Genomic DNA, 25,550 nt, shown 5'->3' on the forward strand with positions numbered 1-25,550 from the left:
AAATTCTAGTAAATTTAAAACCTAAGAAATAAAACCCACATCTGTGTTTACATAACAGACACCGAAAATAACCAACATTTCACCCCAATTATTTGTACAAAGTCAGATGATCAGTTTGTGGTTCACCAGGAAGAGGAAACCCTCAAAAATGAGACTGAACCACAGTTTGCTCAATCATATGAATGATCATATTCTTAGAACATATCTAATATAGATTCAAATAACTTTTATTTTCAAAAGGCAGGAGAAACTTTGGCTTTGGCTAGAAGGGTCTATCTCAAACAAGTCTCAAAACTGGAAAGAAAAAGTATATTTATTATCATGACTATACTTGTGTGCACACACTCTTCTCTAGAAATTGCTGCAAATGGTCCAACTGAAATGTATTGTAGTAGATGAACGGGGGAGGGAATTGCTTGGTCCACAACATTCCTTTTAGTTCCAAATAGCTTGACCGAGCATCTCCTTTTTGGCCTCAAGTGATGAGAATGTCTTGAAATTGAGACTTGATAAGGATGTTCATTAACAAACCCCATTCATTGTTTTATTACTTCAAAATACCCAGTAATATATAGCATATACAATTTCTTGATGATTCCCTCCTGGAAGGAGGTGTCCATGCTGAGACTAAAGGATTTATCAGGACTCTGAAAGACCCGTAGGTTTCCTCTCCTGTAAAGACTCAGAAGACTGCTACCTAAGAGGAGCAATTAGAGAGGGACCGTAACAAAGAACTCACTGAAGAAGAATCAATTCTGCTTAGAGACACTAACAAAGACCAAACAATTTCATTTCATGTTGACCAAGACATACCCATGACATTGTCAAAGGCCAGATGCTGCTGCTTCCATCAGAATGGTCAAGAGACTAGAGAAGGGGGAATACATCCCTCAAAGTATTTGGTTTAGGGATAGAAAGCAAACTTTGTGATATGGAATATTATGCAGGAATTGACTCCCAGGAGACAGTCTTCCCAACACCTCCCTCTCCCTTGTTCATCGATCTAAGGTGAAGCAATTGAAAGAAAAAAATGCCCCAAAATACAATTGTAGAAATATTTATTTACCTTTAAAAATGACATTAAAAATTAAATCTTTTGCTACAAAGCTGTGGTTTGGCAGTGATGAATAATTGTGGGCAAGGGATCGCCCTCTCAAGTAAAACAGAAGCCAGAACTTTTCTACATCCACAAGGCTCCCCACCCCAATTCAACGAGGCAAGAAATGAATTACAAATCTAATTGCTTTTGCTACATAGCACCTACCTCTGCATTCAGGGCAATGCCCTAGTATAAAAAGTGTATCTATTGCCTTTATCAAGCACGGGAGTTCTGGCATCCTTGTAGAATATAGTTTTTTGAGTAGAACCAATGAAGTCCCTGGAGAACTTTGGGCACCTTGATGCTTTTAGGAGGTATTGACTTTTAAGTTCTGAACAATACAAAGTTATTCAAGGCAAGGGGGGTCTGTGGCTGGAGAGAAGGAAATCAGCCTTGTTCTTTATGCATTGCAGATAACAAAATGGTGCTGGAGATGAATAGTGATGGCAGCAACAGGTGATTTAGAACAGTGTCCCTGGAGGCAGGCAATTGCTGGGAGGACTGCATCCCCAGGCTGCCACTGAGTGGAACTGTGTGTCTGGGGAGCTCCCAAAGGTAAGGCTCCCTGAATCTGAAATACAAAGTTAGCAGTAAAACGACTGAGGGGAATCATGTCCTCTTCCAGTTCGGGCATACAGTGAGTAATACAAGGAAGAACTCACTCCAGAAAAAGGGATTAGAGCTCTCTCACTAAAGCCAAGGAAAGCCAATTACGTACATCATAGACATGACAAAACATAAACGTTAGCAGGTTTCCATACTCCCAATTGTTATAGAAGGTAAACCTGGGAATATGTTGATAGCAAAGTTAGATGGAGAGATTATTACCTGTGGTGGAGCAGCCCCCCTCCTCCATGCAGCTTTGAAGTGGGAAACAAAGACATGTTAGGTCTAAACTACTCCTATCCACCCAGGCTACTTAATGTTGCAGCCACAGGGGATTCCATTCACACATTTCCCAGCCATGAGACATCCTGGGCAGTGGCCTCCCAGCCTGACCCTGACACGGGCTTCAAATGCCTACCTAGAGAAGGTTTCATTAAGATCTCCTTCCTCATCATCTTCATCCTAGAGAAAGAGATTATTTTGAAACTTGGACTCTTCAGTTCTCCCTACGAGGTGAGTATGACTATGGATCTGATGTGCTCACCTGTTTCCAAAGCTGGGAACCTTTCTTGGCCATCATAGCTAATACATTGCATGCAAAATAAAGGGGAAACGAGCTAAGGACATACAATACCTCAAAGTCTGTTTTGAATGGGGGACTGCCCAGAGGTGTCCTGACTGGCTGACAAGTGGTTTCTATGGGGCACATTGGCCTTGGAAGATGCTTTTCTTCCTCCCTGGAGCCTGAAGAGAAAAGAAACCCTGCAACTAATTTTCATTTCCAACTTAATAATAATAATACTGAAAGTTCCTTTGAGGATGTGAAGAGTCCCCCTCCTCTCAACACTGTCCATCCTTTGGGTAGCACCATCTAAGCTTCACAGGCTAGCCAGATCTTACTCCTGCATCTCACTTCCTTCTGCATTGGAGAAAGGCAAGGAGTTCAATCAAAATGGTGGGGGGGGGGACAATTATAACTACAGGAATGTATTATCTATCAATCATACCTGCCTGTGTAGCTTGCCAGAGATCCAAGGCCACCTGGAAGGCCTGTGCCACAGTGAGAGTCACTGCTTGGGCCTACAAAGTGAGATGAGGAGAGAAAGCATGACAAGAGAAAATACACAGGAGGAGCAGGTCAAGCAGAAACTAACATGAACATTTCCCCCCTCCTGAGGCACAGGCAGACAGATGCTGTCTCAAGGCAAACCACAGAATCTCAGAACAAATCCTCCTCCCTCCCCACTGAAGTCACAGAAACTCACAATCTTCTTCTTAGGTGATAGAAAAGCATGGCATTCAAGGGCACCGCTTTGCGGGTTCTGTGCCACATAGGCGAAGACTTTGTTCTGCAGCTTGTCTGTGGTACAATAGGAAATCCTGCAAAAAAGAAAAAGCTTGGGCTTCGTTTCTTAAGAGCCTGCACAAAAAAGGTAGAGGCAGTCTATGCCTAAGTTCAGGAAAGGGCTTAGAGTAAGAGATATTTGCTAATGAAGACACAATCAGAATAGGAAAAAAGAACCACATGAATTGACGGGAGTATGGATAATTTGCCAGTTAGGCAAGGGCAAAAGGCAAGGCTTCCACAGCTGACATGAGGCCCAATGGTTTGTTGCAAGACCGCTTTTGAATTGCTACTGAGGTCTTGGGAGCAAACATCTGGGAGGGGGTATTTGTGGCTTTTTAAAAAATACATTAAAATAGTAATACTCTGAACCTGTTACATTTAGTGGTGGTAGAGGTTAATACCGTGGAAGAGGGTTCCTTAGATTTTAAAAATCTTTTGGTAGAGCCTTGCCTGTTTTTCAGCCCTGGCTTGACCCACTTCTCACAGCACATTTCCTATTATACCATTTCAACATCAAATGCAGCCCTCAGCATAAAAAAAGTAGGTCAGTTCTTGCAACAGCAAAGGATTCCTAACAGAAATGAGCAACAGAAGTTGAAATGTAGAAAGCCCGTGAAAAAATGGAGAGGGAAAGAATTTCCAAGTATGCAGATATAAAAAGCATATTTCCTAAATTAGCAATAAGAAAGGTGGTAAATCCAGCCAGTAAACTCCTCTGCATAGAAATGCATTTTTTAATGGAAAGGATATGCTTCTGGGCAGGCCCAGGAGAGCTTCCAAATTAGCCCCAATTTAGTTTCTTATACTGTACAGCATGCCATGATTGATGTAGCTTCTGCATGCACATTAGCCAGTCACTGATGTTTCTTGATACATCATACAGGAACAATTAGAACAAACGAGCCATTTAGTCATTTCTCTGTCCATCGGCAGCGTTCTACCAGGAATTCAGTCTTCCTCCATGAAGCCATACCTGTAAATGGAGATGGTTTCAATTGTTTCCTTGGTCTCAGCATCTTGCAAAGAGAGGCCCCTGGGTGACACAGTCAGAATCATCTTCTGGAACTTCTTAGGTCCCACCCGAGCCTAAGGATGAGAAGAAGTGGATCACGAAACAATTGTGGATCTGAACATAGAACTATCTCTTTCTGGGTCAAATCCAGAATTCAAATCCAGCAAACTGTTATGAAGTTATGCATCCACAAAGCCCATGTCCAGATCTGGATTACATTTCCAGCTAGTCGACTTACAACTGATCCTTAGCGACCATTTGAAGTTACAAAGGACACCGAAAAAGGGACTTATGATCCAGATTCGAAGTTCTGATGTCCACCCCCCACTATCAGTGTCACGTGATTACATTTTGGATGTTCAGCAAACAGCCTGCATTTACGATCATTTGCCACGTTCTGCATCTACATGACTACAATTTATGTTTCCAGCAGAAAGTGCTCCATAGTGAACAATAGATTCACTTAATGACCATTTTGTTCGCTTTACAACCACCACGTTCGCTTAACAAGCACCACAAAGAGCATAAAATAGGGTGCAATCATGCAGTGATCCACTTTACCATTATCACAACTTAGGTCCGGGCTCAATTATTTATTTATACAATGCATTGGCTGCCCATCTTACCATAAGATAACTCTGGGCAGCTTACAGACATAGAAATACATCTACATTAAAACAAGAGGAAATTAAATTATGATTGTAAATCGAAGATTTCAGGTATTCACAGCTAACCTTCAAATTCTATTCATACATTATATGTGAATACACATCTGTTTAGCTAATATTTTATCTCTAAACATATAAAGAATTTAAAACATCAAAATAGCAATCTACAAAGCTGATAAAAAGAATGGGAGCTGCCATCCATTTTCTCCTTCACAGTTTGAAGTGTCAAGCTTTAATCATTCCACCTCTGAGCACTGCTTGTTTATGAAGTCCTGAGACATAAAAGTCTTCGTAATTCTGCAAACCTGTATTACAAGAAGAGAAGAACATGATAAGAAGAGAAATACATCTTTTACCATGGCAATGATCCGGTGGATGGCAGCTGCTGCCATGTCCTCCCCTTTGGGTTTCTCCACCAATGTCATGCCTAAGTACTTCAGGGAAAAACTCATGCCCTCCAAGAGGGGTTCACGCATGTCAGCCCAGGATTCTGGGAGTTCTGCAAAGCAAGGCAAAAATAATTTAGTAAAGATGGAAGAAAAAGCAATGCCATGCCAACCTCTCAGTAGCAGCAGGTATTTTATCATGACTCTGCATATAAAATACAAAAGCTTTCTCTAGAGACTTTCTGGGTTTTGCAAACTTTTGGGCTCTTCAACCTTCCTCATATGTAGATGGGGCTGCAAACAAAAAAACAATGATATATTTCTTCCACAAATCATGTCAAATTGAAACTGAAGGCTTCTGTAGAATCCACCATTTCCCTCAAAATAACAAAAGTAGTGTCAGATTGCAAGGTCTAGCTTCCAACATTATGCACAAAGTGGATGAAACTCATAGCATATCAACACATGCTGCTTTTGACATCTGTACATATCCACCTTGTGAACATCTCTGGTTGGAAATAACTAATAGCTGGACCAAATCAAAAGCATTTTAGGGGCTGTGTTTCTATGTTTCCACTACTTGCAGGCCCATTTTCTACTATCCCTCTCACTATGAGGATATAGGGCAGATGAAGAGGCTCAACCAGGTATAACTACCGTCCGTAGATGGAAGCACTATCATCAGTTTTAAAAAGTGGAAAGCATCTAAAACAAAATCTTCCTGCCTTTGCTCCTACCTCCCTCACTGAGGTAGGAGCACTGTAACCGTCACTGTCACTCCACTGAGTTTGGTTCAACTCTAAAAAAATATTTTCCTTGGTCCAAGATAGGCACCAAAGTCAGCCTTGATAAGAAATTTTGAAGGATGCCATTTATTCCACTGTTTAGTTTATCTAGCAACAAATATTAGTGCCTTTTGGGTGTTAAAAGTCGCAAACACGACAAGATAATAAAGTAGGTTATATATTAGTATTAAACTGTTGTTTTCTTTAAAAACGAAAGCGATTGTAGATCAGAAGGGAAAGGGATCTGAAATCAAAGCTAACCAAACTGTAAGATTTAAGAATTCAAAAAGCTACAAAATCAATTTAGTTAAGTCCTGACCGTTGTACAATGTTGTACAAACCTGGTACAACACTGAGAGTAGCCCAGCTATCCAGCCCACCAGGGTACCAAATATTTGAATAGGATCTGAATCCCCAGCACAGGGTTAGCCCCCACTGTGTTGGGGAGGAGTCTGCCTCGGTTCTTCCATTCAGGTGGCCCAAGTGGGGGTGGGGTGGGGGGCTTACCGTCGGTAAAGTAAAACGCCTCCTCCTTACAACCCCCTTCCCTCGGGGCTGCGAGGATGGAGCGCCACTAATTAATTTCGCGCTCCAGAAAAAAGCAGCGCCCCCCCCCCACCACAACTCCAGTCTCCACCTAGCAACGTTCCCCGCCCTTCCAGTCCCGTGGACATTGGCGTCGCCGGGGCAGGGCGCTACATGCGCGCGGCTGAGAGTCCCCGAGTATCCCACGAGAAAGGAAGCAAGGAAGAGCGGCCGTGGGGGAAGGAGGAGCAGCAGCTTCGTTGCGCGTCCTGCTGTCTCCTAGCAACCGCGGCGCTACACCCGCAACGCCCAGTAAGGCGCTTTACTCGCACTAACCTTGTCTGTGGCGACGGAGGCGGGCAACGCCCAAGCGGTGGCGGGCGAGGCTGGGACTCCGGAGCACCGCTCGTCCAGCAGCCCGGAGCGCTTCCATCACTAGCAAGAGAGGAGCCTCGGGCTGGGTCTTGGACGCTCTACCGGCGGTGGGTGGGACTTCTCTACGTCGATGAACCTTGCCTTCGGGTAGAGCCAGCACGCATGCGCCGCGATCGAGACCAGGCGACACAGATACAGTAGTGGTCTATTAAAAAGCACCTGGGGAAGTTGTAGTTGCGTCCCCCCCTCCCCCCCAAAACAATGAGATCGGGAAGTAGGAACTGCATGGGGAGCAAATGGCAATTTTAGTGCTGCGATTCGGTTAACAGCGAGCAACCGGAGTAGATGTTTGTTGTATTTCACTCGCAGTCTTCTTGCCCCATGGAATTTAAAGAAGAATGTAACACTCGGAACGTATATGTTGTTCCTATTAAAAAAAAAAATACAACACTTCCCAAACTAATAATGCGATTGTTTTATAAACAGGTTTGCTGTCGCAGAATTGGAACATGTCATTTAGGCCACTATTTCTAAATAGTATAATAATAAAAATAAAATAAATAAATATAAAAATAAAATAAAGTAATATAATGCTGGCTGGAGAATTCTGGGAGTTGAAATCCACAAGTCTTAAAGCTGCCAAGTTTGAAGGCCTCTGATTTAGGTCATCAATTCCAACACCTTGCTCATTAAATCCTCATTAAAGCATCCTAAAGGGTCTAGGAGCATCTTGACTCCATATGAACAAATCCAATGAAGGGGAGTCCATCAACTCTGAATAATTGGTTCCTATCAAGCTTGCTATTAGGATGTTTTTCCCCCCAACATTTAATCAGAATTTGCCTCCCTGTAACTTAAATCCACTTTTCTCTGTGTTTCAGTCCAGAATCAGAGATAACAAATCCTGTCTCTGAGCTTCTTTTATATGTTTGTCCTTTCAAGTATTTGAAGAGTGTTATTGTATCTCTTCTCAGTCAGCTTTTCCCTAAGCTAAACTGTGTTCAATTTTCCCCCATTCAATAGTTTCTCATCTCTTGGCTATCTTTGTTTCCCGTTTGAAATGAACCCATTTCAATTTCTCTGAATATAGAACTGCACTCTCTGTTTCAAGTAGGCTCTTACCTAAGTAGAACAGATAGTTGGGGTTTAAATTATATTTTAGAATTTTAGAATTAGAAGGGAACAATCTGAGGTTTTGATGGCATTGTTTTCTGTAATGTGATAGAGTTAAGGTTAATACAGACTTCAAGAATCACTATATTAGAAGTCTCCTATTGAGAATATGGAAGAGATATAAATTCAGATCGTACCAAATACTTTTATGGGTTCTCAGCACAAGAAGCATTTTATACGAAAGAAATGGTTGGTAAAGAAAAACTTAGGAAAAGAACAACAACATGGAGAATATAAAATGAAACTAAAAGAGCAATTTTCTGAGAAGGATTTATTTTTCAATGCCACACAGTCAATGTGAATTATAAGATATTTGGAATTGAACAGAAAACAAAATTTAAAGTTGAACTATGTACAAATGATGAACGTGTAACTGGTAAAATGTATAATTTTTATCAAAAATTGAAATAGAAGAAGTAAAAGATTGTATGAAAAAATCGGCTAAGAACTAGAGGAGATACATGAACCAACATCTTCAAAGAAATAAAATTCAGAAGGGAAGAAGAAAACATTAACCTTTCTAGATATCCTAATCAGCAGAGGAAATGGCAGCAAATTAGAAACAGAAGTCTGACTCACATTTGCCAAGCGCTCCATGACCAAAGTAACAACCCAACTTCCAACCAGAAGAGCTGTATAAGAACATTATCTGGACAAGCACAAACAGTGCAGCAGCCAAGAACATCAGAAAAAGTAAACAGACTCCTTATGCAACATCTTCCAACAAAATGGATACCCATAGAACCTTACCAAAAAATGCCCGACCATTTAGCCCACTATAGCACAACCAACAAAATGGAAGAGAATATTTGTAGCTAGGGTTGAACTGTGGGATGCTAGCATTGATGATGTTATCTAATTAGGTAATGGAAAGTCTACAAGAAAAGAACAAAGAGAACTTCAAGGACCCCACAACAGAGGTGGGTTTCATTAGGTTCTGACCAGTTCTGGAGAACCGGTAGCGGAAATTTTGAGTAGTTTGGAGAACTGGTAAATACCACCTCTGACTGGCCCCACCCCATCTATTCTCTGCCTTCCGAGTCCCAGCTGATCAGGAGGAAATTGGGATTTTGCAGTAACCTTTCCCTGGAGTGGGGAGGGAATGGAGATTTTACACTATTCTTCCCCTGGAGTGGAGTGGGAATGGAGATTTTACAGTACCCTTCCCCTGCCATGTCTACCAAGCCAAGCCTGCCAAGCCACGCCCACAGAACCAGTAGTAAAATTTTTTGACTCCCACCACTACCCCACAACCAATGCAAGCTATGGAAAGGATAACAATGTGATACATCAAAAACATCTCAAAAACAGCCAACAGACTTTTATAACTACACAGCATCACCACAGCACACAAACCAACTAAAGTCCTCAAAAACATCTTAAATAAATCAAAAGATCAAGTAAAAGAAAAAAATAGGAGACATCGATAAAATACAGCGTAAGGACTATAACAACCACTGTGTAGGAAAAACGCACAGAAGATGTTCATATTTATCTCTTTTTATTTAGAGTCATGAAATCTAGGATTTAACTTTCTGGGAAAATTCTCCTTTGGTGATAGAAAAAAAATCTGCTTTGTGGGTTTTGGAGAGTTCAGTCCCGGGCATCTCCAGCATAACTCAAACCCTAGTTTGGTCAGTGGCAAACAACTAAGAAATTATTTGGAGTGTGCCTGCTCCCTATTCTGGGGGGAGGTGAAAAGGGCTGCTTGAGGGCTGGAGAGCTACCTGGCCTATACCATTTCAGACAAATGGCTGTCCAGTCTTTTCTTGAAAGCCTCCAGTGTTTGGGCACTCACAACTTCTGATGGCAAGCCATTCTACTGGTTGATTGATCTCACCATTAGGAAATTTCTCCTTATTTTTAGGTTGCTGCTCTCCTTCATTAATTGCCATCCATTGGTTCTTGTTTTGCCTTCAGGTGCTTTGTAAAATAGTTTGACAACATTATCTTTGTGGCAGCCCCTCAAATATTGGAACACTGCTATATTTCCCCTTGTCATTCTTTTCACTAGATTAGACATATCCAAACTCTATGTTTTATTCTCTAGCCCCCTAATCATAGTTGTTGCTCTTCTCTGTATTTTTTTCAGAGACTCAACATCTTTTTTTATATCTTGGTGACCAAAACTGGATGCAGTATTCCATGTGTGGTCTTCTAAGGCTTTGTAAAGTGGTATTAATACCTCACATGATCTTGAGTCTATCATTCTATTAATGCAACCTAGGATTCAGGGGTAAAATGCTCCCGGTTTGGACCGGATCGCCTGATCCGGTAGCAATGGTGGTGGCTGGTTCGGAGAACCAGTAACAAAAATCGTTGCGCTCTCCCCCTCCCAGCTGAGCCATGCAATCATCAGAGGCGCTTTTTTTTTAAGTTTTAAAAGCATTTTTTCTACAACCTCTTCTGACGAAAAAATGCTTTTAAAAATTAAAAAAAAAGCCTCTGATGATCGCGCGGCTCAGCTGGGATTGTCAGAGGCTTTTCAAAACATTTTTTTCTGCAACCTCTTGGCTGAAGAGGTAGTAAAAAAAATGCTTTGAAAAGTCTCTGACGATCCCAGCTGAGTTGCCTGATCCGGCAGAGGCTTTTCAAAGCATTAGAAACAATGCTTTGAAAAGTAAAAAAAAAAAAAAAAAAAAGTTGGCCACGCCCACCCAGTCACATTAAACCCCCCACCCCCACCCCCACCATGCCACACCTACAGAACCGGTAGTAACAAATTTTACATTTCATCCCTACTAGGATTGCATTGGTTTTTTTGGCTGCTGCCGCAACGCTAGTTTGTCCTCAACTTACGACCATAATTGAGTCTGTTGTTAAGTGAGACATTTGTTATGTGAGTTTTGCTTCATTTTACTACCTTTCTTGCCACAGTTGTTAAGTGAATCACTGCAGTTGATAAGTTAATAACACAGTTGTTAAGTGAATCTGGCTTCCCCATTGACTTTACTTGTCAGAAGGTCACAAAAAGCGATCATATGACCTTGAGACATAGCAACAGTCCTAAATATGAGTCAGTTGCCAAGCATCTGAATTTTGATGACATGATCATGGGGATGCTGCAAAAGTCATAACTCTGAAAAAATGGTCATAAGTCACTGTTTTCAGTCATTGTAACTTTGAATGGTCACTAAATGAACTGTTGTAAGTCGAGGACGACCTGTATAAGCTCCTATTTAAGTGATTGTGCACTTGGACTCCAAGATCCCTCTCACAGTTACTGGCATTAAGCCAAGTATCACTAGTCTGTGTACCTGTAGGGTTGGCTATACTGAGTATATCTAGCTCAGCACATAGCAATTATATCTAGCTCAGTATATCTAGCTCAGCATATAGCAATTATATCTAGTCCTAAAAGAAGAGATGGAGTTCTGAAAAACTAAGTTTCCAACTGTTTCTATGATCAGTTCCCTCCACCGCCCTTCCTTAGTGGAGATTTGAAGACTGCTCCCACAAATAAGCGTCTATTTAGCGTATCTCTATGGTTCGCGTGGCTTTCCTTTACGCTTCACGCGGAGCCCGTGACGTCATCACGAGGGGACGTTACTCGGGTAACAGGAGGAGACGCGGCAGCCTCCGGCGGTGGCGATGCAGCTGCGACACGTTCGGACTCTACTTACTCCACAGGTTACTTGAGCCGAAGAAAAAAACCAGTTTGGGGAAGGAGAAGTTCGAGACCTGGGGAGAAACACCACACCTGCAGTCCCTTGCCCATGGCCTGAACCGTAGTATAGCTTCACTTCCCCGGGGAAGAAATTGGGCTGGCATCGGGTCATTTAAACCTGAAGAAATTCTCATCTGACTTGCTGGAAGTCTGCCTGTATATTCTACCTATAACTTTTCTTGCGTTTCTTTCTTCCAGGATGGGGCAGCCAAAGTTACCTGCATGGCCTGGGCCCCAAATAATACCAAATTTGCCGTTTGCACAGTGGATCGCGTGGTTCTCTTATATGATGAACAGGGTGAGCGTAGGGACAAGTTTTCCACCAAGCCTGCAGATGCTAAGGTAAATTGTTATTTTGAGTGGTCGAGCTGTCTGAAATCATATTTCAGAGTTGGTCCAAAGTCAAGATTTGAGAAAGGGAGTAATGGGTTGCTCAGTTGGTATGTTAGACTCAACACATTCATTCCCTCTCATTACATGCTGCCCTTCTGGATGAATCAGTTTTAATTATTTAGTACTTTATTGTTGTAGACCTATGCGTTAAGAGAGGGAAAATGTACTCTATTCTATGAAGACTTATCCTGAACCTATTTTCAGAAGTTTTCAAAAATGCATTTACTTTGGAATTGCCTGAGTAATATTTTACAAGATATTCATGTGACACTGCCATCAGATTATTGTTATACAAAATACTTGTTAGAAATGATGAATGCAAATATGAAGGGAAGAGACGAATTTTTGTAACTGGTAGCAAGTATCATAATTGGATATACCAAGCATCATTTATGTATTGTGAGTTCTTGTACAGAAGCTCAATTATCTTCCAAGGCTTTAAAAGTACAGTAAAACTAGAATAAATCATTTCAGGAAATAATTAAAAATCAGTTTCACAATGTTGTAATGAAGCAGAAACCACACTAAACCACAACTGAAGGATGGAAGGACGGAAACACTACTTGTTCTTTTTCGTTGGAGACCCAGCCATAACTCAAACAAATGCCAATTTCTAACTTCTACAGTTGATTTTTTTGAACTAAAAACACCACTCATTTACATATTTATATATGTATGTCAAAATCTCAGTCCCAGAAAAATTGAAGATGCCCATGACTCCAAAGCACTACAGTTTCCACATATTTTTATATTTTTTAATGATTTGACCAGTCCATTAAATTGGGCCAGTTTCATTTGGCATTTATCATAGACCTGGTAATTTTCTACAAAGTGTTGTTGTCTCGCTTGGTTCTAGAAAACAGCCTTTTTTGTGGGAATTGTATAACCCCACAACTTTTGTCCTGAATAAATCTTTTCACATTTTTGGCCTAATTTGATGGATTTCACATATTCCAGCTTTCATGTATGTCCATAATATATGGCATAAAGGTACACATTATTAGTGACACATTGGCATCAATATACTGATACATGATTGACATGTTCTAGATATATTCTCAGCCTGTAGTAAATTGTATAACCTCATAGCTGTTTTTTTTGTTGGTCTTGTCACCTATCTATATTATTGATATTATTTTTAAAATGCCGCAGAAATTTATTTCATCTCTTACTGTTTGTTTGTATTTCTGTTTTGCAAATCTGGGTTCCTTTTTGCCTGCTTTGTTTGCAAAACACTTACTGCTTCTTGAATGAAACCACCTTTACTTCTAATAGTTTTCCTGGTGCACTGCATTGATGTAAATGACTTTTTCAGACATGATGATGTCTCCTGATATACATTTTTTATGGATTATGATTTTGAATAAACACCAGGCACATTAAGTTACAGCCTTTATCTATCTTCTCTTTCCAGTATGGCAGGAAGAGCTATGTGGTAAAAGGAATGGCATTTTCCCCAGATTCTACTAAGATTGCTGTTGGGCAGTCAGACAACATAATCTTTGTATACAAAATTGGGGAAGAATGGTAAGTGCCTTTGGGTAGGATAGGATGAAAACAGAAATTCATTGTTTTAAAATAGCAACAGGTTGTGTTGAATTGATAGCCCTTTAGTTGCACATCTGGTGTTAGTGTGGATATGGATGAAGATGATTCATTTCCTGCTTTTTGCAGTTCTAAATTGCAAGGAATGTCACATTAACTTCAGGAGACTATGGGCACACTCTGAGTGCCTGACCCCTGCTTTTTTTTCTTTTTTTTTCTTTTTTCTTTTTCTCATAAACATATCTTAAATGTACAATTTCTTATCTAACATACATATTTTCTTTTAACTTTCATACTAATCCAATCTTCATCCTAAACAATTTAATCATATTCAGGGTTGTTCTTCTACCATTTCATCTCCCTTGTTTTACAACAATCCTTCTTCTCCCTCTCTTCTCTTTCCTTCCCTTCCCTTCCCTTCTTCCATCTACTCTTCTACTTTCTTCTTTCCTCCTCTCCTTTTCCTTCTCTACTTCCCCTTCCTTTCCCCTACCCCTCCCTTCTTCCTCCTTACTAACCTTCTCTCCTACTCTTGTTTCCCCTCTCTTTCTTCCTCTCCTTTTCCCTTTCTTCTTTCCCTCTCTCTCCGTCCTCTCTTCTGTCCCTCTCCATTCTCTCTCTATTGTTGTATTCATTTTCAATTTAGTATTTTCCAAGGTGGTATTCAAGCAATCCCGATTTTTACTTTCTTTTCAATTACTTTTTCATTTTACTAAATTCACACATATCATCATAAATGTACATTTATATAATAACCTTTTCGCCTGTCCCCTGCTTTACTGGCACTATTCCTATATTACTTCATCCAGCTGGATCTCCTAGGGGAGCTTTGTAATATTTGTTGGTCCTTGACAGTAATATTGTCTCTGTTTATTCCTGTCCAGGGGTGACAAAAAAGTGATCTGCAACAAGTTTATTCAGACGGTAAGTGTCTTTGTAATAAGACACCTTATACATCCTTGCATACTGGCAGATCTACTTTTCTTTTTGATTAATAAGAGACAGGTCCCTGAACTGTGAAGTTTGGGAGGGAGGAAGGGAGGGAAAGAGTTGGATATTGAATTAGCTATGCTGACCAAGATTTCTGAATGGAATAAACAGGAAGAAAAGGTTATCAGAACAGCTCTGCCTAATAGTACTATCATTTTTCACCGCTGCTAAGAGGAAGTTCAGCTATGGGAGGAGTCAGCATTGCAACTCCAATTTCAGAAACTGGCCATTCAGTTGACAGATTTCTTTGTCTTCATGCAGAATAGCTGTTTTCTTCTGCTCCTGATTATCCTGTTTACTTTGTTCTTTATTAGAGCGCTGTGACATGTTTGCTATGGCCAGAGGAGAATACCATTGTGTTTGGGCTTGTTGAAGGCAAGGTGAGAGAAGCTGAGTCATAGAGCTCTTTTTGAGAATTACAGTTTGGGAATTGGGAAAAAATACATCCACATCTAGATGCTGCTGCAGATTGATTCATCTTAAGTGTCATTGGCTGTCCCCATATTCTCCCCACGCAGTACAGATATTGAGGGGTGTCTATTCTGATTCTCTTCTTGCTCCCTGATTGTTGGGATGACCTGATTTTTCTTTCCTGAAGATTCGTTTAGCTAACACCAAGACCAACAAATCCTCTACCATTTATGGAACAGATTCCTATGTGGTGTCACTGGCCTCCAAGTAAGTGAGGGAATGGGAGAGATGCCTTAGTTGACTGCCTAGAAGTTGCTAGCTCTGGTTCCTCTCCTGGCCAGGTGGCCAGGAGCATAGAGCACGGGTCCCCAATCCCCGGTCCATGGACTGACACTGGTCTGTGGCATGCCAGAAACCGGGCCGTGCAACCAAGTGAATCCCCATCAGAGGGATGCAGGCAGCATGCAAAACCTCACACCTCTGGTTTGCAGAAAAATCTCTCTCCACAGAACTGGTCCCTGGTACCCAAAAGGTTGGGGACTGTGGGCATAGAGTACTTGTTTATTGTGAGTACCTGTCTTTAGGCTGCAGTTGAGTAGATTAGCTACGTGATACTTATCCTGAGCCTGATGGCTGCAGTGCTCTAGCCTACATCATTGTAAACAGAATTACAAATGATTGTGGAGAATCTTTTCTCCACAATAAATGAGTGGCTTAAAGAAATGATCCCCTGCAATGCCATATTGATCACTCCTTATATATCCCCTCTGCAGTGTCTCGGGGAAGGGTATCCTCTCTGGACATGCAGATGGAACCATTGTGCGTTACTTCTTTGATGATGAAGGCTCCGGGGAATCACAGGTACAAAAAAGTTTGTCCTCCTCCTCTAACCAAATTAAGCCTGTAAAGAGGTGAGTGTAACATGGAAAGCAGTTATTAGCAATAGCACTTAGACTTATATACCACTTCATAGTGCTTTAACAGCCTTCTCTAAGCGGTTTACAGAGTCAGCATATTGCCCCCAACAATCTGGGTCCTCATTTTACCTACCTCGGAAGGATGGAAGGCTGAGTCAACCTTGAGCCTGGTGAGATTCGATCTGCCAAACTGCTGGCAGCCGGTGATCAGCAGAAGTAGCCTGCAGTGCTGCACTCTAACCACTGTGCTACCGCGGCTCTTATTCCTTCAAGATATAGTGTTATCCAGGGAGTGGCCGCTTTTTTTAGCCTGATTTCATATTTCTGGAAAAGATGGATACTCCCCCAACAAGAATTTCCACTAAACTGGAGAGGTAGTTTGGAATGAGGTGAATAGAGCACCTCTTAGTTGGAGACTCGAAGGTTGCTGGGATAGTCTTCTTATAGAGAGAGATCTTTGTGTGCATACACACACTGTACATTTTCTTTTCTATTTAGTGAACAACTTTGCATACTGTTCTACACTTACATATGCTTCAAAGACGGTGGAGTTGTACAGTTCACAGTCTTCATTCTTTCTACCAACGTCATCTCTTTTCCTGATTTTCTGCCTTTCTTTCAAGATGATGCACTCTCCCTGCTCTGCTTCCCCTGGCATGTGAAGAAGAAAGTAATTAAAATGATCATGGCATCCCCCCACCCCATCTCATCTACTTTGGCCTTTTCCCTGCTGTACTGGGTAGAACAGGAAAGCCATTTGTGTGTGCTACTATATGCAGAAAAGGATATTTGTATGAGACAGAAAATGAAAGATTTCCCCCTGGTATTTTATATTATGAGCAGGAAGTTCTCCTTAAAAAAATGGAAAGGTTATCATATATTAAATTCCTTATTACATCTATCTAGTTTGTTATATTGGCTGTGTTTGTTTTAGAACAAATCTGCACTTGGAGCCCAAGCTAAATTAGGCTGCTGAAGCTCCCCACAGCAAAAAGAGTATTGCATTTCCTGTGCAGATTAATAAACTTATATCTGGAAGTTAACAGAAAGAACAAGACTGCCTTTTTAGGCCAACCTGGTTACCAAGATGTGGAATTAGTCTTAAGAGGAATTAGTCTGATTAAAATAGTTTTTCGGTATAAATGTCCAGAAAAAGATATCTAAAATGCCATTGTGTACCCAGTTAATGGATCGAAGAAAATGTCATGGGTCTTCTCAGCAGCATGATATTTTCATGTTGGCTTGGGGTAAGTATTTGCACAACCTTTGTTGAGAGCACTGTGCAGTGTTTGCTGTCTGTTGCCACTTGTCTCTTTCAACTCTCTGATTTTTGCTTCTGGATTTTCAACAGGGCAAATTGGTGATGCACCCCTGTCCCCCTTATGCCTTGGCATGGGCATCCAACAGCATTGTGGCTTGCGGCTGTGACAAAAAGATTGTGGCCTATGGGAAAGAAGGGCATGTGATCCAAACCTTTGACTACAGTCGAGATGCTTCAGAGAAGGAGTTCACTGTTGCAGCCGCCAGTCCAGGGGGCCAGTCAGTAGTAATTGGCAGTTTTGACAGGTGTGATGCTCGAGGATGGAACAAGGGAACAGATTGAAGTAGGGCAAATCTCTCCTGGCTACTCACTCCATCTTTGATCTCTCAGGCTAAGAGTGTTGAACTGGAGTCCTCGTCGCAGTGCATGGGAGGAAGCCAAGCCCAAGGAGATTTCTCATCTATATACCATCACAGCGTTGGCCTGGAAACGAGATGGTTCACGACTCTGTGCGGTGTGTTTTCCCTCTCTGTATCATGCCTGTGGATACAATTCCTGGATGGCCTTGTGTTCCGATCTCATATTCTGGGTTGGAGGGCTAGCACACAAAGGATACCTGAAGGAAACTTTTGTTTGCACAGGGTACCCTGTGTGGTGGAGTGGAACAGTTTGACTGCTGCCTTCGCAGGAGCATTTACAAGAACAAATTTGAAATGACGTATGTGGGGCCAAGCCAGGTATGAGTGTGAAGTGTGAAGTTTGGAATACAAGAACCTTTGCTCATTGTCAAATACCAGCAGAATGGGAACTAAATAAATCACAAAGAATTTTTTTCCAAGTGGTATGGACAGTGATAGTTTGTTAGTCACAAAATAGATATTATTGCCTTAGAGAATTAATGCATAGTGTTATAACAACATATATGTGAATGTTGAACATGTACCTGTTTTATAGCAATAGCACTTAGACTTATATACCACTTCCCAGTGCTTTACAGCCCTCTCCAAGTAGTTTACAGAGTCAGCATATTGCCTCCAACAATCTGAGTCCTCATTTTACTGACCTCAGAAGGCTGAGTCAACATTGAACTGGTGAGAATCGAACTGCTGGCAATTGGCAGAATTACTCTGCAATACTGCATTCTAACCACTGCACCACCACAGCTCTTTTATGCCTAATATACGCAGCACACATGTTGTGGCAATGGCAATAGCATTTAGACTTGTATAGCGCCCCATAGTGCTTTAGAGCACTCTCTTGGCTGGTTTACAATGTCAGCATATTGCCCCCAACAATCTGATTCCACATTTTACTGACCTTGGAAGGATGGAAGGCTGAGTCAACATGATGATATACATAGTGCTACTAAAAATACATAACAGGACACATCCATTTCCATCCTTACTCAGTACTTCCAGATTCTCCCCCTAAAGTCTGAAAGTCTTTGATTTCACCTCCTTTATGATGCTGCCATATCACTTAATATATTCTGATTCCTACCTTTGATCAGGAAAAAAAGTTGTCTTTAAAGTATTTCAGGCAAACTAGTTATTTGTAGAGATTAAACTTGAAAGTGTATTATTAGAAGGCAGAGGCAGAAATATTAGCATGGTGTGAGGCTGTGCTATTGATCTGGATAGTCTTCCTAAAGTTAAATGTAATAGTGGGTGAATACAAAATGACAGAATTTAATGATTGCAACAATTTAGCTAATAATGCTAGGCTTCTTAGCCTCCGGGAAACAAACCTGACTTTCTTAAGACCAGCTAGTCTCTAATGAGCTGTCCTCATCTTTTTGTTCTACACATAATTCTACAGAACACCAATATGCATGTAGGTATATAGGTTGGGGAAAGAGATTCCTGCCTACTTTGCTATGATATCTTTTTATCTATATGCCAGGTCATCGTGAAGAATTTGTCCACCGGTATGCGAGTAGTTTTGAAATCTCACTATGGCTATGAAATCGATGAGGTGAAAATCCTGGGAAAGGAACGCTACCTTGTTGCCCACACCTCAGATACACTGCTTCTGGGTGACCTGAGTTCCACCAAACTCAGCGAGGTAACATGTTTCACATGTAAGATGGTGGGCTGATTGAGGATGGGAGGCTGGTCTGCATAAGATCTGTTTCTTAATTAGTTCCTGCCCGTTGCATTCAGTTAGATACAGTGATTTGTTCAAGCCATAGATTTAGGCTTCATGCATAAAAAACAAACAGGCAAGGCCTTGATCATACCGTTGTGGCTGCGATTTTGACTTTTTTCACCACACTCTGCAGACATCCCTGATTCAGATGTCTTTTTGGATTCCTCCAGCCAGGCTTGTTTCTGTATCTCCAACCATGATTAATGGCAAGAGATCAAAGCTGTCCCTGAATGCCTTTGGCTGTTCTCGGGTTTTTAATCCCCCTGAGATCTCTGCCGTTTATCACTTTGGCTTGGTTTGGCTTTTCTGCAGCTTTTTTGGCCAGGAGGACAGTTGTTCATCCATTTTTGCTGGGTAACCTTTAAAGAAATGGATGTGAATCTCTTTTTCCCCTCCCTCTTCTCTCTTTTTCCAAATGTCAATCCTCACTGCCGGGGACTTCACCATTTTCCTATGATTTCCCAGAGGGAGACAATAGTTTATAAAACTCACCTTAACCTTTTTGAATACTTCTGTCTCTTTTCAGTCATGGCATCTTAAATTACTGACTGCTTGAACAGGCTTAGCCTGGTTGTTTACATGGTGAGAGTCTGCAGACTGGGCTTGGCTGGCAGAACTTAATCACTTTGTAGAAAGTTATAAATGACGTGAGCAGCATGCATGCTGAGAAATGCAGGCAGGGTGGATAATTTTTTTAAAAAAAATATATAAAAAAAATCAGATTTTAAAAAAATTTAAATTGGATTTTTTAAATTTAAATTGGATTTTTTTGATTTTTATTAAATTTATTTTAATAAAATGCTTTTCAAGTAAAAATCTGCCTAAGGTAGTTTTCTATTTACAATACATTAATTATCTATTCATCATGAAATGGAGCTTAATTATGTAGCATGAGGCTATATATTCTGCAATATTGGGACTGTCAGTGAGTCAACAGCGGGTCGGAGGAGGAGCCGCTGTGGGACAGAGATGACAGTAGCTCTTTAAAAATTATGATTTAAATTGAGTTGATTTAAATCAAGCCTTTTTACTAGTGATTTAAATCGTGATTTAAATCGTGATTTAAATCAACTTCATTTAAATCAAATCCACCCTGAATGCAGGGATGTCAAACTGACTGGCAAAGTGTTGCAGGAGGTCGCCCAGGCTGAAAACGTGGCACAGGGGGCCACACATGGCCCCCTGTTCCCTGTTTTGGCTGCACCACGGATCGGTCCTTTGTTATTTCCAGGCCGGCTGCTCGGGCCAAATTAAAGCACATGGGCCTTGAGTTTGACACCCCTGTGCTAGTGGGAGCATGTTATGTAAAAGAACAATCTTGTCAAATCTCATCAGACAAGTGTGAATGGGGTGAACATGGTAAGATTGTCTGATTTCATGCACGCTGTCTATTCTTCTCAGGTGGCCTGGCAGGGATCTGGTGGGAATGAGAAGTTTTTCTTTGACAATGAAAATGTAAGTGTTTGCATGCTGCCCATTCAAATATTGCCAGTATTTCTCTCTCTTAGCTTTCTTTCTGCAAGAGTGTGTTCTACTCTTCTGGTTGGCATTTCTATAATATTGGAAGGGGAAGAAGTATGAGAAGCCATGACATTTGAAGGTCCTATGCCCCTTTTTCCTTTGCCATTCAGATTGTCATGCTTCCCATCTTACTCTAGGTCTGCATGATCTTCAATGCAGGAGAGTTGACTGTAGTGGAATATGGGAGTAATGAGATTTTGGGTTCTGTGCGCACCGAGTTCATGAACCCCCATCTCATCAGGTGAATAATGAGACCTTTTTCTGCTGTTGGAACTTGAAGAGTAAAAGCACCTGCCCTCCCAACATGCACATACCTATTCTCACTTTTGAACTTTTTTTTAGTGTCCGACTCAATGAGAGGAGGCAACGAGGAACTGAGGAGAACAAACGACTGGCTTATTTAGTTGACATTAAGACCATCGCAGCAGGTGAGTGAAGTTCCTTCTTCTTTTCTACCCAAGCTTGGATTCCTTGAGGTTGATCTCAACTTTAATTCTGAGCCTTGTATCTTTTGTTCCTGACTTTAGTGGACCTTGTGGCCAGCTATAATATTGGCACTATCAGCCATGACAGCAAGATTGACTGGCTGGAGCTGAATGAAACTGGTCATAAATTGCTTTTCCGAGATAAAAAGATGAAGGTAACAGGAGGAGATAGAAGGGGAGGGAACTATGTTGTGTAGGGACCCTGAATGGAAGGAAAAAGAATGAAAAACATGCCTCTGTTGATGCTGTGTTTTTTTTCTCCCACCCACCTCACCTGTTCTAATTCCCAGCTGCATCTCTATGACATTGACAGTGCTGTAAAGACCACTATCCTTAGCTACTGTTCTTATGTGCAATGGGTTCCAGGGAGTGACGTGGTGGTGGCCCAGAATCGAAACAGTCTCTGTGTATGGTATAACATTGATACACCAGAACGAGTGACCATGTTCCCCATGAAGGTAATATTTGCTCTCCACCTGCTGGTATCAGACCAGCATATGGTTTAAGTGCTTAGTTGGTAAAGATTAGCTGGAGTTTGCGAGGCTGCAGATGGTCACAATCTCTCAGCTACAGAAGGGAAGACAAGAGCTAGCCTGGCAGATTATATAGTGTGGGAAAAGAACTAAGTTTTAAAAATTGTGTTCTGCAGGGTGATATTGTGGACTTGGAGAGGAGCAATGGGAAGACAGAGGTGATTGTGACTGAGGGTGTAAATACCGTGTCCTACACTCTGGATGAGGGGCTCATTGAGTTTGGCACAGCAATTGATGATGGTGACTACCACAGGTGAGAGGCTGAAATGGATTCCAGAGAGGTTTACATTTCCAACCAGGTAAGAATCTGGAATCAGCCACCAAGCAACCTCCAGAAAAGCTTTGGTGGGGATCCATGAGCAAGCAAAGTTGGTCCACCCTTACTCTTGAAGGGAGGAATCTGCCCTTGCATGTGAAGCCTTGGCGGAGTCTACCGAGAATTTGAAGAAAATCTGATTCCTCATTCTTAATCATTCAGTGTCCCATTGCCATGGGTGACTGCTACTCAGCCCCTTTGCTTTCTGCTTTTAGAGCTGTAGCTTTCTTAGAAACATTGGAGATGTCCGCTGAGACAGAGGCCATGTGGAAGACACTAAGTCGACTAGCATTGGAAGCCAAACAGCTGCATATTGCTGAAAGGTGAGTGATTTGGTCTGGCAAGCTCCCCAAAAGTATGTGGTAGAGTTAATCTGGCACTGTTAGCCAGAAAATCAAGAGTCTGGTTTTGGACAAACACATTTTCTAAAAAGGCACAAGCTTTTTTTTTTTAATTTGATTTATATGCCGCCCTTCTCCGGAGACTCAGGGCAGTTTACAATGCGCTAAGCAATAGCCTTCATTCTTTTGTATATTTATACAAAGTCAGCTTATTGCCCGCACAAACTCGGTCCTTTTGTCAGGTGCATTCCATTTCAGCTCGTGACATGCACAGTGGCTAGACTGATGTAGGATTGAAATTGGGGTGAAGCAGAGGAGGTGATGGTGAAAGACAAATTGGTTATATGGATGCCGGTTATAAAATTTCTTAGTTGGAAAAGATGCTGACAGATTCCTGTTTGTTTTAATACCATAGATCAGGAATGTCAAACTTGATTTCATTGAGGGCCACATCAGGATTGTGTTTGACGTCGGGAGAGGCCGGCGGGAGGAGGGGATGGTCAGGGTGGATGTGGCCAACTTTGCATCACTAGTGTCAGGGGCACCTGTGGCAGCCCGAGTGCTCTGCTAGCAAAAACAGGCTCCCAGTCTCCATTTTCAACTGGGCTGGTTTCCTGCAACCCTCTGCCAGTGATAATGGAGCTCGAGAAGGCCACATGGGAGCACGATTTTGCTGGCAGAGGCACCACGGGCTGGTCCTTTGCTGTTACCAGGGCGGCCCCATAGGCCAGATCTAAGCACTCCGCGAGACAGATGCAGCCCACAGGTCTTGAGTTTGACACCCCTGCCATAGATTAACCTAGTTTTCCCACAGGGTCACTCAGAGAGCAATCCACTTAAACCAAGGAATTCTTTTTGATTCAGTCTGCCATCTTTCATGGAATACCTTGATTGGGATGGTCATTTCTGCTTGTTAAGTCTTGCTCACTCACCTCTTTACTAGTTACAATTTTACGAATTTCCTTTAGATCTGTTATGAGCTGGAAGACACTTTATTCTGCTTCCTATCCACTTTAGACCACAAAAACGTGCAACCCTTTGAATTTATATATTGGTTGTTTTCTGTTTGTATTATTATGTGTTTTTGTTGTGCACCACCCAGAATCACCCTGTCTTGAGTTAGGTGTCCTTATAAATCTTGAAATAAATAGAAAATTTAAAATGAAATAAAATAAACCCTAATAATATTTTCTTCTAGGTGTTTTGCTGCTCTTGGACAAGTATCCAAGGCTCGGTTTCTCCATGACACAAATGAGATTGCTGACCAAGTGGCCAAGGAATGCGTGAGTGAAATGCAGAGCTTGCTTTTGTTCTTTTAATTCTCCCATCTCCTAGGTTTCCATATCCATATTCCTGCAATTCCCTTTTCCTTCAATCAGGGTTTCCCAAATTGGGGAGGTACAGGTAGAGTTCTGGGGTGGGCTGAAGAACCTTTTAGTTACATTGCTACTATAAATCCACCTTTCCCAAAGATTAATTGTATTGTTTACATTGGTCATCTGGGTGCATTTCGGTGTTTGGGTTTTTAGGTAAGGGATCTACATTAAGATTACATTAAAGGGAGGTGTGATGGCAAAAATGTCTAGGAACTCTTGCCTCAAAGGGAAAGAAGAACCTACTAATCCAATAGAACATTTGTCTCGTCTGGGTTCTTTTTGCACTTGGCCGGTGCTTAACTTACATGGATGGAGTTGGAGGAGGCAATCTATTTTCCCCACAGTTTGAGAATGACATTTCCTCCTCTGTTTAATTGCTCGCTTCAGGAAGGGGATGGCACAGACTATTATCAGGTCCGAGTCCGCCTGGCTATGTTAGAAAAAAACTACAAGCTGGCAGAGATGATCTTTCTGGAGCAGGTAAGTCTGGGAGCAGGGATTGCTTATTTTGAATACTTCCATCCAGTGGTGAAATCCTACCGGTTCTGTGGGCATGGCTTGGTGGGCATGGTGTGGCTTGGTGGGCATGGCTTGGTAGGTGTGGCAGCGGAAGGATACTGCAAAATCTCCATTCCCACCCCACTCCAGAGGAAGGATACTGCAAAATCTCCATTCCCTCCCCACTCCAGGGGAAGGATACTGCAAAATCCCCATTCCCTCCCCACTCCAGGGGAAGGATATTGCAAAATCTCCATTCTCACCCCACACTGGGGCCAGCCAGAGGTGATATTTGCCGGTTCTCCGAACTGCTCAATATTTCTGCTACTGGTTCTCCAGAACCTGCTGGATTTCACCCCTGCTTCCATCCCCTGCACCTCTCTGTACCCTAATCCATTATTGTTATTTCCCCTCTTTTAGAATGCTGTGGAGGAAGCCATGGAGATGTATCAAGACCTTCACATGTGGGATGAGTGCATCTCAGTGGCAGAGGCAAAAGTAAGCGAGGCACTGAAAACTTAAGATCACGAGTTTCTGGGATGGTGTACCTCCTCTGTTATCCTCTCTCTCTCTCTTAGAACCATCCTGCATTAGAAAAATTGCGTCAAAGCTATTACGAGTGGCTGCTGCAGACACAGCAGGAGGAGCGGGCTGCTGAGGTGCAGGAGATCCAAGGGGACTTGCAAGCAGCCATTGGCCTCTATCTGAAGGCTGGGCTACCGGCTAAAGCAGCACAGCTGACCATGGACCGAGAGGAGCTGCTGGCCAATACTGACCTCATCAATCGTATTGCTACAGCCCTCGTTCGAGGAGAGCTTTTTGAGCAGGTGAGGCATCTATTACACTTCAGAATGTTCAGTAGATATACAGCCCAGTGGTGAAATGTAAAATTTGTTGCTACCGGTTCTGTGGGCGTGGCTTGGTGGGGGGTAATGTGACTGGCTGGGCGTGGCCAACTTTTTTTTTTTTTTTTTACTTTTTTAAAGCATTTTTTTACAACCTATTCAGGGGAATAGGTTGTAGAAAATGCTTTTAAAAGGTTAAAAAAAAGGCTCTGACGATCACAGCTATGGCGCGCGATCGTCAGAGCCTTTTTTTTAACCTTTTAAAAGCAGGAAGTAACGACACTCAGGTGGGTGGGCGGCACCTTGCGCCGCCATCGCTACCGGTT

At 41.9% G+C, this 25,550-nt stretch overlaps 2 protein-coding genes across 3 annotated transcripts in view; one reads left to right on the top strand and one right to left on the bottom strand.

Annotated features, from left to right (window-relative positions):
* Nucleotides 1-2,601: 2,601 nt before the first annotated feature.
* LDLRAP1 (low density lipoprotein receptor adaptor protein 1) lies at nt 2,602-6,862 on the bottom strand. Its single transcript, XM_070931976.1, has 6 exons — nt 6,766-6,862; nt 5,090-5,232; nt 4,027-4,139; nt 2,971-3,085; nt 2,713-2,785; nt 2,602-2,624 (listed from the first exon to the last, which is right to left on the bottom strand). Exons 1-6 carry the CDS (start codon nt 6,860-6,862, stop codon nt 2,602-2,604), a joined length of 564 nt encoding a protein of 187 aa, XP_070788077.1.
* Nucleotides 6,863-11,541: 4,679 nt separating this feature from the next.
* Nucleotides 11,542-25,550, top strand: part of IFT172 (intraflagellar transport 172) — a 35,413-nt gene continuing 21,404 nt past the window's right edge. For both annotated transcript variants that reach the window (XM_070932149.1, XM_070932150.1), the window contains exons 1-22: nt 11,542-11,607; nt 11,843-11,986; nt 13,452-13,564; nt 14,467-14,506; nt 14,887-14,952; nt 15,171-15,250; nt 15,757-15,844; nt 17,252-17,466; nt 17,552-17,675; nt 17,803-17,898; nt 19,064-19,225; nt 20,711-20,764; nt 20,968-21,071; nt 21,173-21,258; nt 21,358-21,470; nt 21,606-21,773; nt 21,965-22,101; nt 22,380-22,487; nt 23,704-23,788; nt 24,269-24,361; nt 24,800-24,877; nt 24,958-25,206. In XM_070932149.1, the coding sequence (XP_070788250.1) occupies nt 11,569-11,607; nt 11,843-11,986; nt 13,452-13,564; nt 14,467-14,506; nt 14,887-14,952; nt 15,171-15,250; nt 15,757-15,844; nt 17,252-17,466; nt 17,552-17,675; nt 17,803-17,898; nt 19,064-19,225; nt 20,711-20,764; nt 20,968-21,071; nt 21,173-21,258; nt 21,358-21,470; nt 21,606-21,773; nt 21,965-22,101; nt 22,380-22,487; nt 23,704-23,788; nt 24,269-24,361; nt 24,800-24,877; nt 24,958-25,206 (2,442 nt within the window). In that variant the 5' untranslated portion in view covers nt 11,542-11,568. The remainder of the gene's footprint in view (nt 11,608-11,842; nt 11,987-13,451; nt 13,565-14,466; nt 14,507-14,886; nt 14,953-15,170; nt 15,251-15,756; nt 15,845-17,251; nt 17,467-17,551; nt 17,676-17,802; nt 17,899-19,063; nt 19,226-20,710; nt 20,765-20,967; nt 21,072-21,172; nt 21,259-21,357; nt 21,471-21,605; nt 21,774-21,964; nt 22,102-22,379; nt 22,488-23,703; nt 23,789-24,268; nt 24,362-24,799; nt 24,878-24,957; nt 25,207-25,550) is intronic.

Source organism: Pituophis catenifer, unplaced genomic scaffold (genome assembly GCF_029215685.1).
Source record: "Pituophis catenifer annectens isolate HBS135680 unplaced genomic scaffold, rPitCat1.0.hap2 SCAF_1, whole genome shotgun sequence".
In the NCBI taxonomy this organism is placed as follows: Eukaryota; Metazoa; Chordata; class Lepidosauria; order Squamata; family Colubridae; genus Pituophis; species Pituophis catenifer.

What these genes read in the sequence shown, in the direction of transcription:
- LDLRAP1 (XM_070931976.1), bottom strand. Translation starts at nt 6,862, where the DNA reads ATGGAAGCGCTCCGGGCTGCTGGACGAGCGGTGCTCCGGAGTCCCAGC. An exon ending in TCCACCGGATCATTGCCATG is followed by an intron (nt 4,140 to 5,089) that starts GTAAAAGATGTA and finishes TCTCATCCTTAG; the next exon opens with GCTCGGGTGGGACCTAAGAA. An exon ending in GAAACCATCTCCATTTACAG is followed by an intron (nt 3,086 to 4,026) that starts GTATGGCTTCAT and finishes TCTTTTTTGCAG; the next exon opens with GATTTCCTATTGTACCACAG.